The sequence below is a fragment of the Drosophila miranda genome, chromosome 3, assembly GCF_003369915.1.
Source record: "Drosophila miranda strain MSH22 chromosome 3, D.miranda_PacBio2.1, whole genome shotgun sequence".
Lineage (NCBI taxonomy): Eukaryota > Metazoa > Arthropoda > Insecta > Diptera > Drosophilidae > Drosophila > Drosophila miranda.
Window position 1 is genome coordinate 11,420,498 of NC_046676.1, and position 14,232 is coordinate 11,434,729.

At 46.5% G+C, this 14,232-nt stretch overlaps 1 protein-coding gene across 1 annotated transcript in view; it reads right to left on the reverse strand.

The window, feature by feature from the left end:
• The window catches only part of LOC108159524 (protein Shroom), a 46,755-nt gene that overhangs the window by 29,030 nt on the left and 3,493 nt on the right, over window positions 1–14,232 (reverse strand). Inside the window, exons 2-3 of the mRNA XM_017292889.2 lie at window positions 10,559–11,033; window positions 339–604 (exon numbers count right to left, since the gene is read on the reverse strand). Of these exons, the coding sequence (XP_017148378.2) occupies window positions 339–604; window positions 10,559–10,888 (596 nt within the window). The 5' untranslated portion in view covers window positions 10,889–11,033. The remainder of the gene's footprint in view (window positions 1–338; window positions 605–10,558; window positions 11,034–14,232) is intronic.

Genomic DNA, 14,232 nt, shown 5'->3' on the forward strand with positions numbered 1-14,232 from the left:
CAAATTCAGCATGTCGATAGAGCCATAGAGAGAGACGCGGCTCCATAGCTACACTTTGGGGCAAGTTCAGGCCTCAGTCGCAGACGGAGACGGAGCCACTTGAGTCGCGGCTGAAAGACCTTGAAAGCCAAGAGCTTAAGCACTGGTCGTCGTTTTCGGTTTTATTTCTCTCTCTCTTTCATGTGTTATGGCGTTACCAAGAATTTTTAATGGCCTTTTTTTAGTAGACGAATAAAATTCATAATTGTCGCCGCACGGAAACGTGTTTGCAGTGCACTACCCTGCCCCAGAGAAGCTCCTCCTTCTGCCCCCATGGGGGGCCCCCTCCAACAACTCACTTGTCCAAGAATGGCGTGGCCGATGTGGAATCCGAGCTAGAGACATAGCTGTGATAGCCCTCGGATTGGGCGTACGAGGCCTGCTTCTGGTGATGGAATGCCGTCTGGTCGTAGTACTGCGAGGAGGATCGTATGTTGTACTCCTCCAATCCCGCTTGGGTCAAACCGCACTGATCCATTTGCTGCTGCTGCTGCTGCTGTTGCGGATGGAGATGGTGGTGCTGTTGCTGCTGCTGCTGCTGCTGCTGGTGCTGGTGGTGGTGGTCCTGCAAAGATCAGACGATAGACAATGGAGAGTGAAATCGTTTGTTGCATAATGAACCGAATGCCACATAATAATACTAGACAAAATTTCAAACATTAAAATGGTTTAATCATTAGTTATGTGACCATCGACCATCGGCCATCGGTCTGGCCGAAAAGCTCACATTTGCAAATGATCCCCGGCCATAATTACGGGAGCCCCACAAAAATCAACAATAACTAGAGTCCCCTGCTGCCCCTGCTGCCCCCTTTTGCCCCCCTGTGTTCATTAGATAATTAAGTGAAAATTATTGCAGTCCAGGCCCGCGCAGATGGTCGATGCAATTGGCAATCTCCCGCCAGCGAGCAAACAAATTTTGAAGTGCAACCGAAAAGCCGAAAACCTCCGCTTGCGATGTTGTAGCAACCGTCCACGTGGGTGGATGAAGGGGGTGAGGCGGATACTCGCAAACCGTCAGCGAATCGGAGCGTCCATAATAAGCCGGATTAAGTAATGCTGTGTGCATCGAACGAATGGATGGATGGATGGATGGAGTCATAGCCACACGGCACACAGAGGCGCACAGGCACACGGGCACACGGACACAGGGCTGGATGGCTGTGGCTCGACGGCTCGAGGCAGTGATTCATGCGGCGATACGGTGATCCAAGTAATCAGTGAATGGAGTGGTAACTCGCGAACATATAATATTCACTCGACACAGTAACAGATAGCGAGCGTAATCACAATCACAGTGACTGGGGGGAGGAGATCTTAAGCAAACAGCAATCACAAAACAAAGATTGATCAAATGGAAGTATTACCTGGTATGGTGGAAAGAGTTATACCATAAATGAGAATTGGCGAAGGTAAAAATAGCAAAAAATATCAGAATTTGTGGAAATCTGGAGGTAAAACTATTCGAAAGTTAACTTATTCATATTCAATCACAGATTTGCGATCAAAAGTTCAACAATTATTATAGTAATGAATGGATAAATATTGCAAAATGTTGCGATATACATAGATTATCATATAAGCCACTCAGATCATGCCAGTAACATCAGTGCTTGTGGTAATTGTTCTGCAATTTGTATCATTTCTGAATGGAAAGCTATCGTCTAGCTATCGTCTATATATGCTCTTTAGATCACCAGTGGACAGGCTTCATAGATTTGGCAGCACAACCAATAACAACGCGTCATGTACGCCACATGTATTTTGTTTTTTCCGAAATTTGCGGATATTTGCGGGACGTTTCAAAATCCGTGATGATTCAAAAACAACAATAATTGCTGATTGATGGGCAACATTTATATTCATTTGTACCATAAAATAAATGGATACTGACCATCTCCTCTACTAATTTATGGATTCATAAATGTTTATATGACATACGGTGACTGGTTCAGTGATCACAGTAGCCCCATCTTCGAGTGCCAGCATTACATACACATCCATTCATCCATTCAATTTGTTTGCCATCCCTAGACAAAGCTAACGCGTCGTATACTTAACAATTTGATGCCTGCGCTTGCGCTTGCGCTTTTGCGCTTACGAGAGTGTGTCTCATAAACCAAATCGAATTGTAAATACTCATGAATACTTGTACGAATACACACACATACACACACACACACACAGAGAGAGAAATAACGAAACGAGCAAGACCAAGCCTCTAAGCCACTTGACAGACTTTTGGCTTCAAGTCTCTCGATTGCATTGAGATTGGGGGTTTGGGGATTGTATTTTTGTATCTTTTTTTTTATCGTTGATTTTATTTCTGTATTTTAATGCCCAGGTACGTGGGCAGCAGCTGCTGTTGATTGTCTCTTTGACTTTGGCGCCACAAAGGCGAAAATAAATCAGAAAATCATAAATATATATAATAATAATGCTAAGAATAATGGCAAAGAATCATATGACTGACGGTTGCCAGTCAGTCAGTCAGTCAGTCCGTCAGTCAGTCAGACAGACAGTCGGAGTCAAATATATGCAATAGAATATCATTTTCTGGGTCAACTACTTAGCTCTGAAGCCGAAAAGTTCTCGAGCATTGGGAGCCCCGGGGGCGCATCGCCAAAGAATTTTAATGATTTATGCTGCCACTCTCCTCCTTCGAATGTTCCCAAGACTCAGGGCACAGAAACCGAGACCAAAGACTCTCCATGGTTCCAAGTAGAGTCATTTATTCATTGATTCACTCACTCACTCACTCGTTGGGTCGATCGTCGTGCAGTTTCTTCATTTCATTTCATTTTGGGGTCTTTTTTTTCTGGCTTCTACGACCAATTGCCGCAATTATTTTGTCTCTCTAACACGGAATTTAAATCAGCAACTGTCCCACGGGGCACAGCTTTTTTAGGTTTTTGTTTTGGGCCCTTTACTTTGGATGCACTGGGTGCCCGTTCCTTCAGCCGAGAGAAACCTTTTTCTAGGCCTCCGCTAACCCCATAATTATCGGCCAGAGCCACAGCCACAGCCACTGCCACAGCTGTGTGTGCCTGCCCCATGTGAAATGGCTCTGGATGAGCAGCCAAAGCCATAGCATAGACATAGCAAAAGCACAATAAATCAATTGCCCAGGCCATGGATGGCAGATGGAGATGAAGTTGGAGCTGGCGCTGGGGCTCTCGAGTATCTGGTGCAGTGGGTCAGTGGCTGGACACAGCTGGATTCGGATCGCGGCTTGGATTCTTAATGATACCTACCCAACTTGCCCCGGCGGCGGTATCAAACTTCCGTTCCAACATTTTGGGCGCGTGTTGAATAAATCACTTGATAAATTGTGCCAAGTGCTGCAGCGCCTCGAGCAAAACTCTGCATATAATTGTCTGGGAATCGTTTTTTTTTGTTCGTATGTGGAAACAGAAGAAACGTTGCCCCAGAAGTCAGCCTTTGGGGCAAGTAAAAGCGGAAGAAAATCCATGAAAAATCGTAGTTAAAAGTTATATATCGTTTCCCTGGAAATAGTTGTAGATTTTATACCCCCAAGCGAACGAAACGAATGGCGATACTCAGTTCAAACATTAGCTTGGCCCCGCCGTCTGGCATTCATTAGATGGCGATGAAGATGACGTTGCCACTGACTCATGCTCATGCCACCCAAGAACGCCACATTCTCGTGCCGAGCGCGTGATAAGAGACAGCCAGACAGATAGACAGATAGAGGGAGAGAGAGAGAGAGAGACAACGGCGAGATACACGTGAGAGACAGACTGACAGCCGCCGCCCCCACAGATGCGCGGAATTCCCAAACGAGAATGCAACGCGCTCGAGGTCTGATCTGATGATCGGCTTTCAGTTTTGGCCATTGGGGCCCCTCCATTGGGCTCATCAGCGATTCGTTTCGTGAGGAAAATTTGTACATTTTTCTCGTTTGGCTTTTGATTTTTTTTGATTTGCGTTTGCGTTTTCCATTGTCGCTGGCGTTTCTTTAATGGCCAACACGACTCGTTGACTGTGGAGACTCTTCGGGTATCCCTGGCAGCAGCAAACGGAAAAGAAATTGCCATCAAAATGCGAGCAGACGTGGCCAAGCTTCAGCTTCAACTCCAGCTTCAACCTTAGCTCTGAGCTTCAGCTTTCAGTCTCAGTCTCAGACTCAGCCTCAGTCTCAGTCTCAACTTCAGTCTCAACTTCAGTTTGGGGCTTTTGTTACTGTGGCGATCGTGCTGCGATTTGGATTTGAATTTGGCAATTGGCAAGAGCACGAACAAGAGTCGGACGAGGGGGTCCGCATACCCGCAGGCCCGCAGGCCGCGTGGGGCATTAGAATTGAATTGCAACAAAAAGAGGCCCAAGACCGAGAGTCCTGCGCCTCCCCCCACCACAGTCTTTTGCTTGCGTGCTATATTGGCCATTTATCGTCAAATTAAACGCATATCGCTGTCAATCTGCACCCAAATTGGACACAGTCACAAAACGGCAGTCAGGCGACGCGACGTCCAGGCCAAAACTGATTGCACAGTGGGACAAAGTCAAAGATTTAGTGAAAGGAATATGCGAAACAGCCAAAGCCAGGGGAGATTTGTGGCAGAGATTTGAGGAGAGTCCTAATGCAGTTTTAGCCTCCACTACAATTCATGTTTGAAGCACTGTGGCATGGCCGGCAGCTTGAGCACTTATTTTTGGCCAGAGATTGCATTGCTTTTGGCTTCTTTTCTTTTCTGTGCGGCTTGTGAATCCAGGAAGATATGCTGACCCACCGTGGAGGTCTTCACGGGATTCACACTTTCGCAACGAGACACAGACAGAGAGAGAGACTCCTTTCGCCAGCTGTCAAGTGGACATCGGACATCGTCTGTCTGGCGGTGAATCCCTTAAAGTGGGCCACCGATGAAAGTGAATCTGCTGCGCACGCGCTTCATTAGTAATAATTTTTGGCATTTCTCGGGAGCGAAGGAGCGAACGAGCGATCGCCTCATTAGCGAGCGAATGAGTGAGTGTTTATGCAATGGGATCAGGATATACATATGCCAGACCGGAGAGATATGGCTGCTGCTGCATCCTTGACCTCGATGGATGGCCTGGCTCCGGCTGCAGCCTCTGTGACGATAATAACTTTGGCGAAAAAAACAGCAAAACAAAAACCCGGCCGGAGTGGCGAGAACTGGTAATGGTCATGGCACGGCAACTGGTATGCTGGTATCCACTGGTCTCCACTGGCTCTCCTTTGGTCTGGTATGCCGTGTCTGTCTTTCGGCCTTTCGGTCTTTGGCTGTGGCGGTGGCTGTGGCTCTGGCTGTGGCATGCGGCAAGATTTATGGCCAGTGATAAGTTTCAGGCGTGCAGCAAATAAGAACGAACATGGCAACGCAGTTTTGTTTGTTTTTGGGGCCACTCAACCTCAACAGGCAGTACAGGCGGTACAGGCGGTACAGGCACACTCATGAGACCAGACCCCTTTGTGGGCACCAACTGGTTCTTGAAATGCGGGAGAATGCCAATTCCAGAACCCAAGAACTCCACACCAGAAGGTCATACGAATATGTATCTTTAGTTGATGCAACGGAGCGTAACTTGATTTCCATTTCTTGGACTTCAATTCACTTTCACACATGTTGCAAAAAGTGAAAAATACTTGCCATAATTAGGCAGAGACGGAGAGAGGCCCTTAATTAGCCAAGCCCCAGTGGCTTGCCACGCATGCCACTGGACATGCCACAGAACCGAACACGCTTAATTAGAAAGCAGAAAACTCTTGTACTTTCGATTGTCGACGAGACACTCGAGGATCCTCCGCTCTCGCGATGACAGCACAGAAAACGGCAAATCATGTTTATTTTGGCCCAAAACAACAACAAAAAATTGCAACTGTATCGAAAGGGCAGCTGTCTATCTTGAGACGAGTCTGTCTGCCACTCCACCAGAGACGACGACTCTTGGGTCTGGATTCTTCTAAGTTGGCATTAAATTACGAAAAAGTCAAGAGAGAGAAGCAGAGTTTCAGTTCATTTGTGGCAGCACCAGTCGCTGGTCGAGTAAGCAGCAAGAATTTCAATGGACTCCAAAGCAACATTGTAGCCCCCTCCTGCCCTGTCCCCCCCCCCCCCCCCCCCCCCCCTAGCCACGCCACTTGTTTGCTTCCACTTTTGGCCAACAGCCGACGAATCTTGGTAATGGGAACGAGTCTCTTCTCTGGTCTTCTGTTGACCTCAAAATTGTTTCGTGGCTTGAATGTCGCTTTGTCTGCCGCTGCTGCTGCCGCTGCTGGAGGAGAAACAAAAGTGAAATTTTCGGTGTTGCTCGTGTGGGGGGGTTCTAGTCGACAAAAATGAAATCGAAGAGACAGCTAGGTGAAGGAGAGCCAAACGGCCAACGGCCAACGGCCAACAACAAAATAAATGCATTTTCACTTGGTTTGTTAATTAATTAAAGCACCAGCCACTGCTCTGGCTCACAATGGAAAAGTTGATGCCCCTTGGCCAAAAAGTGCAGTGGAACATCTCTGGAACAATGGAATCTGCAGCTGGAAGATGAAGAAGTGTACGGGCAGGGCATACCGTATGCACCTGTCGCCAGAGCAGATGGCAATTATTTGCTATAATTTGTTTCTTCTGCTTAAAAAATGCAAACCATCGGCAACAGTGGATGTGGCAGCAGCACCAGCAAAAGCCTCTCCTTATGGCGGTTCGAGTTCAAAGACAAAGACACAAACAATTTAGCTGGAATCTGGCTAGAATTTAGCGCTGGCAGGCGGCATTGTTGCCGCTTTCTGTTGCCATTGCCGCTTCTGGACGGACGGACTCTTGGCATTAATTAATTGCAGAGCTGCTGCCTGCTGCCTGCCGCAGAGAGAATTCTCTCCGTTTGTGGAGTGCGGAGTGCGGTGTGTGAGAAACAAGTTGGCCTGGGGGACGGGATGGATGGCAGGGGACGGCGTAGCTAGAGAACTAATGAGCGTTAACCGTCGAACAGAGCAGTGGCTGGAGTGGATCTAAGCTTCAACGTTCGACAGGCCATTGGTAATGAAAATGAATTAGAGGAAAATGCTGTGGAAAACGGAACAACGAAGTGGGGGATACTCTACGAGCAAGGGCTTAAGAAGGTATTAAAAGATCATTTAAAGATGGAATATCTAATAGGTTAATATATATACAAAGGGGACAGAGGGGAGAGAATTCCAATTGATGACAGGATCTAATGTCTGTAAGCAATATATCCACTAAAAAATCTCCCACAAATAAAGATCTTAAAGCTGTATTCTCTGATCATCATGTTCTCATTGTTTCTGCAAATGATTATCTTAAGAATTCTCTGAGAAATTACCCCCTTTGGGTCTCCTACTTTTCACTCAATTAAAAGAGAACCTCTCTCTCTCTCTCTCTCTCTAGTTGAATTCTAGGAAGTGTATTAGCCATTTAGCAGATCGACCGACCGACCGCCTTTGCCGCCCCTAATTGCTTGGAATCTTAAGATCTCTTTTGGCGGAATATGCGATCATTTCCGCAGCTAAAAGGAAAGCAGCTCTGCCGCGGAAATGAACCACCGATTAGGGTGCCCCACTGATCAGTGGCCTAGGGCTTGGATTCAGCCTGAACTTCACACGAAACGAAACCATAATAATAATCCAAATATGTAACAACAAAACCGAGAAAAAAAATATAAATACCATTGCAGCGTCAAGTGCTTTGGCTGATTTGACAGAAACACACAAAAAAAAAACACAACAAAAAAAACATAAGTGAGGCTGAATAAAAAGAAGAAAAAGAAACCCAAAGAGAAGAGATCTTTAAATCTTCAAGCCCCGAAAATATATATATGTATATTTCTTTGGAAATCTGCGCATTCATCTGAAAGAGGCAAAGAAGAGGCCGAAGAATGGACAGATTCCGAGAGTTAGAGGAGACGACCTTCGTCAAGCCCATTACCCATTGCCCACTGTCCGGCATTCAGTATTCACTATCCACTATTCACTATTCACTATTCACTATCCACTACTCAGTATTCAGTTGTGTGCGAGGGGGTGGGCGTGGCGTGGCCACAATTAATTCGATTGCAGCTATAAATAGCCACAAAAGAGATTGCAACGCCCAGCACCAGCGGCGGGAGATAGGTGCGTGGAATGTGGCCTAATCGATGCAAAAATATCTCAGAGACCGAACCCCAGAGACCCCGAAAACTAGTTCTAAGCCACACGAGAACGGCCGCTGCTCCATCACTGGGATGGGGGCAGGAGGAGAGCGGGGCTCTGTTGCTGGTACTGGTGCGAGTACGAGAACCAGCTGGGGTTCTCGCATCTAATAACTGGAACTAAAGCGTGCGCTCCCCATCCCCATCTCCAGCCCCACACCGCCAGTAATTAGCGTTTTGTGTGTGTGGCAGCAGAGAGCCAGATGAAAGATGAAAAATGAAAAATAAAGCGGTACAAATGCTCCAGCTTCAGCGCTGGGAAGGAAGCGGTTCAATAACCCAACATCCATCGTATCCATCGATCGAGAGATCCATCCATTCATTCATCCATCCATCCATCTATCTATCGGCGGACGGATGGGCATTCTCTTTCGGTGTGCCCAGAGGCATGCTTTGATATTGTTTTGCAAAATTCAGGAAAAAATGATAACAATCGGCACATATGAAGATGGGGCCACAATTATGAATACAGAGATGATTAATCAAGCCAGGCCCCCCCACCGCCACCGCCTCCGTCTCCGTCCTCGTGTGATCCATCGATTCCGATGATAAGGTCAATGCTGTTCCAATTCTCATCCAAGCCATCATCATCATCATCACCATCTCCACCATTTCGATCTATGAGCAGTCGTCTACGATTCTTTCCTCTGTTCTGTTCTGTTCTGTTCTGTAACCTCTTTTTCCTTCTTATTGCTTTTCTCTCTGCTCTCGCTGTCTCTATCTGTTCTTTGTTCGTGCCACGCTCGGAGGCAACATTTAATTGATCGGATTCACTTTGATTGATCGGATCGTCGCTTGTGATAATGGTACCGTTAATTTGGTAAATTATTTTGCATTTTAACCGCAAAGCAATCCATTTCCCAAATGTGTGGCACTCGAGGGGGGAGCATCGCATCGAATGTGGCAAGATTACACAGCGATGGCCCTGGCCCGGCTCACAAATAATTCAGTTAAGGTTAATGGGTGACGGGTGACGGGGCATATCAAAAACCCAAGTAGAACCGTATGGGGTTCCGCTTATATTTGTGGATCTGCAGTGACAGAATGAGATCAGTGAAGGGCAGACCAGATTGGAGCTTGAATTATTCTGGGAATCAAATCAAAAGAGCGAAAGGCTACCTGTGGGGGGTCCGTATTACTGGATCGATATACGATCGATACATAAACGAATTATACAGTTTTCTAGTGAGATATTTATTATCCATACGATTCATAAGATTCATAGAATCTATTTTTATTTTTAATTCGAATTAGAGGAATTTGCCATTCAATCATCTACCATAAACTCCCTAACTCTATCAATTTCTGAATAGCTTTTAATCAACTAAGTTTAAGAAGAGTTTTACGAGCTAAGAATAGTTCATCTGCCCCACCAATAATACTGTAACTTTAATAAATACCAATAAAAACTATAATCATGATTTTAATAAATAAATATCTTGACAGTTTCTTTGCTTTCTAATTAGTTTTTATAGAATTATCATTCGTTAGCCTTTGCGCTGCTTCATTCTGCCATAAAATTTCGTTATAAGCCAGAAATCAGAGAGAGGGAGAGAGAGAAAAAGATGGTCATTCATACACTCATTGATTCATTCAGTCTGCATTCCGGATTGAGTGTCGGGTAGATTGGAAAACAACTTCACACGCAACATTCAACATTCAACATTCAGCATTCCTATGGCTTCGTTCATTCATTCATTGCCAGTCGTCCAATTAATAATCTCGAATCCTTCTCCTCCTCCGCCTCTTCACAGCCCAGAGCTCAGAGGAGTACGGATCTGCGGATTCCCCCAACGATGATGATGATGTTGCTGTTGATCCACAAAAATCTTAACCCAAAAACCAAACAAAGAAAAACGAAAACAAAAAAATACATCAAACCGTTTGGAGATATCGAAAACGAAACTTTTTTTTGGATGCAAGCAGGCTGGATGATGCTCCATGGAAATGGAGGTCAGAGCCATAATTCAATTAGGAACCTGCACGGTGTGATGCACCATCGTATCGACCATTCAAATTGAATTCCCATTCCCGGATCCCGGGTAGTAGTGCGTGGGTTTTCGGGGCATTTCATTTCATTTCGCTTCGTTTTGGTTGTTTGCTTTAGCCTTCACTTTTGTTTCATTTTCAGGCCCAAACCCCAGACCCCTGCCACAGCCACAGCCACAGCCAAAACCACAACGACGGGGAGGCGGTGGCGTTCGGTGAGTCACAGCCATTGGCTCTCGTGCGATTGGAATTCTGCGCGCTTTTGAGGATTTATTAACAAGAATAATAAAATAAGAAGAAAATAAAAAGAAAAACCGGTTAAGAGAGAGAGAGAGAGAGAGAGAGACCTTACCTGTATGATGGAGCCGGCGATCGATGCGGAACTGAAGCTGGCATTGCTGTTGTTGCTGTTGCTGTTAGTGTTGCTGTTGGTTGTGGCATCTCTCCGGGACTGTGGATCCTTGCCACCGATGCCAGCGGACTTGAGCAGCAGCTTGGACACCACCGAAATCTTATTGTTATTCTCCAACTGCTGCGGGAGACTGATGCCGTTCACGTTTCCGCTGCTGCTCAGATCCGTCGTGCTGCTGGAGGAGCACGAGGAGGAGGCGGACGACGAGGCGGACGACGAGGAGCTGACCGCCAGACGGTTTCCATTTTCTTTGTGATTTCGCATTTTCATTCGCTGATGAGAGTTTTTCTTTTGCGTTCGCTTGTTGTTTGTGTTTTTCCTTGTTCCTTTTTCCTTTGAAGCTTTTGTGTGGCTGATTTTGTGGCACGCTTAGAGCTGCTTGATTCTCATTGCCATTCCGCTTGTACGGCCACCACTGTGGATGGATGAGGGAGGAAGGGGACTCATAAGATGATGTAAGCGAATCTTTGGAATTATTTTAATTTTCGTTTGGTCTCTGGCGACATATCTGTCGCTCGCCTCCTGCTGCCCCTCTCTCTCTCTCCATCTCTCTCTCTCTGTCTGTCTGCCTGTGTTATCGCGGAGTCCGGTCTGTGGCGCATCTTTTGGAATGCAATGCAGCCAAACCAGAAAACACGGAGACGGAGATAGAGATGGAGACGGAGACCACATAGATGGATGGACAGAGAAAGAGAGACAGATACACAGGGAGAGAAACAGTGTGAGAGAGAGAGAGAGATACACATGAGAAATTGAATCGATTTCTGTGAACGACTGACCGCTGGCCGTCTGTCCGTAAATATTTGTCGAGTTATTTGGGTTTTTGTGTAATAAGCGGAGAGCATTATGTGTTATATGTGTGCTACAAAATATACAACAAAAAAGTAGGAAAAAAAGTGAACCAGGTTTGCATAACATTGACCCATGAAACGAGCGGAGAGGCAACACAAGTGGCGACTGGGAGGCGACAGCCATTTCGAAGCAGGAGGAGGGTCGGCCGGTCGGTCGGTCGGTCGGTCGGTCCGTTGGTCGGTCGTCCGTCTAAGCCAATAAACAAGTTTTGTTGTTGCCCAGCATTTGCGCCCAATTGCGATTTGGCGACTGCATTTCATCGTCTCCGAATGGCCCACGCAGTTGTCTGTGTATCTCTGCCTCTCTTTGAAATGTCATCGTTTTCTATATGGTTTCTATGCAAATTTATGTCCATTAACGCCACCAGAGGCTGCCACCAGCAGCAGCAGCTGCCACTTCTGGGGCCCGTAAACCTCAAGTGTTTAATGCATAATTATGAGGCCCAAAGAACTGGAACTTGAATTGAAATTGGAACCCCAGCCGCCTGCCTGCCTGCCTGCCTGCCAAAGGAACGCAGCATCGACTGGGGCTTCTGCTGCTGCTTGGAGCTAGAGCTTGTCCTAGGAGAAAAACTGGATTCTTGTTGCCTGTTGACAAACCCAGACACAGACACAGACCGGGAAGCAGCAGCAGCAACGACACACCAGACCTGGGCCCAAGCTGAGCCCAAGAAGCCCCCAAAGAGAAGGAAGAAGCCTGTTTTTTGGGATGGGATGGGATGGGATGGGTGGGGAGGAGGGCAAAGTACGTGGCAGATAAATCTACTTACTTGCCACAGCCACAGTCTCAGCCTCAGCCACAGGAGAGAGTGCAATGACACTTCCTCCTCGTTGCACTTTCATGCCCCCCCCCTAGAGGAAATAGCCTCTCCATGTGAAAGCTTTCCTCCCCCCCCCCCCCCCCCCCCCCACGATTTGCTAATTATGGCCTTGGGCAGAATGCAATGAATACGACTAGTCTTATTCGCTCGTTGTGATTTCCGAAATTAGACACTTTTGCTGCCGTTGTACGTACGGGTCTGGGTACGGGTCTCACGTAATATTCAACATCGAAATGCATAAATGACAAAAAAAAATAATGCGGAAAACATGCAAAAATACAGAAAGTGGCGCCAGTGAAACGAGCACAGACCCAACCCCCAGACCCCAACCCCAAAACAAAAACCAAAGCGAAACACCAAGAGTTCCCCCAGTTCCCAATACCAATTCCAGTTACCAGCTCCCGAGCTCCCGAGCTGCCAGCTCCAAAGCTTCGAGCTCCCCATCGACTAGACGACCGACCAGAGCGACTCTAAGAACGGGTTTTGATTGCTGGCCAATCGATGGCGAGGTCAGAAATGGCTAAAACCCCAGACCAGAGCGTGCGATCGACGAGCGTTGGTTCGAGCTAAACGAATATATTGATCTTTATGGAAAAATAATGGTCCGCGAATCCCAAAAGATCTGTTTATTAAGGAATTTAGGTTATTTTTCTATTTATTCCCTCGATGGTAGATGGTATGATTTTTCTTCTACTGATTGATTCCCTAAATTCTGGTATCCATTCAGATCCTGGAAGATCCCTTTATGGCAAAGTAAATTCATATTTTCATCTAAATTATGATGCTTGACCCATGAAATCCTTCGGAACACACGGCTCTTTCGTATCTTCATGCCAAGATCTATGTTTAAGGCAGAAGTAAATCAATATTTTCCCTGTAAGTAATTATGGTACCTATTCTTCCAACCGTGAAATCTTTCTCCTTGAGTTTCCCCGTGAGTTTCGGTTTGGATCTTTGATATCTTAATCTTTAGATCTTTCCAGCAGTGACCATCTACGAACACTGTTCTCTTCAAAAGGTTGTAAATCATTCAACCTATTCCCAAAAACAAAGATTGGATTGTTTTGGCAACCTTGGGTTCTGTGTTCCTTGAACCCCTGACCTCTCTCTCTGTCTATCTCCCTTTGTGTATGTGTGGCACTTCAAGCAACTGTTAAATTCCATAACAAGTGTTTGCTTATCAGCTTAAGATATCTGCTAACTGTTTCTGCTGCTCCCTGCTGCTGCGTAGGTGGCCAACGAGATCCGAAAAAGAGTTGTCAAAGATTGGAATACCTGAGATGGGATCGTACCATTCGAGAGAGGGCCTAAAGGCTGTCCCTCGTGTTCCATAGTGTCAGCTACTAACAAGCGTTAGAAAAGCGCTGCAGCTACTCGTATGAATGGCAATTGTTACCTGCCGCCTGCCTGCCCCTCTCCGATTATGTACCTGAGGAGGTCTGAGGTGTTGTTGCCACTGCCACTGCCACACTCTCTCAACTTTTGCCAACTCATTATAATTTTTCGTCAATTCTCACACAGGTAGCAGCACAGACTGCAGAAAAGGTGAAGATCGAGAGGCATTCCGTTCCACAAAACAAAAGCCACAAGGAGCACATGGCCATGCAGAGGGGGAAATGGGGAAATGGAAGGTGGAGCCTAAAGCCAAGGCAGAAAATGGAGCTTCAGCCGACGCATAAATTTACAATTAAATTTAATTCGTTCGCTGGATTTCCGCAAGAGCTGCAACAGCAAAAAAAGGGCCTGGCAACACCAACGCTACGCTCGCACTTGCAACCTGCGGCAAGTTCAACGTTTTCTTTAGTGCCGCTGCCGCTGCGCTGCAATGCGCTTGGCGAGGAAAAACTAAGGAGGGAGAGATATTCCCAAGCTGCGCTTCTCGGTAAGTAAATTTTGTTGCAGTGGCAGTGGTAGGCCTATAGAGACATGCCACACACACACA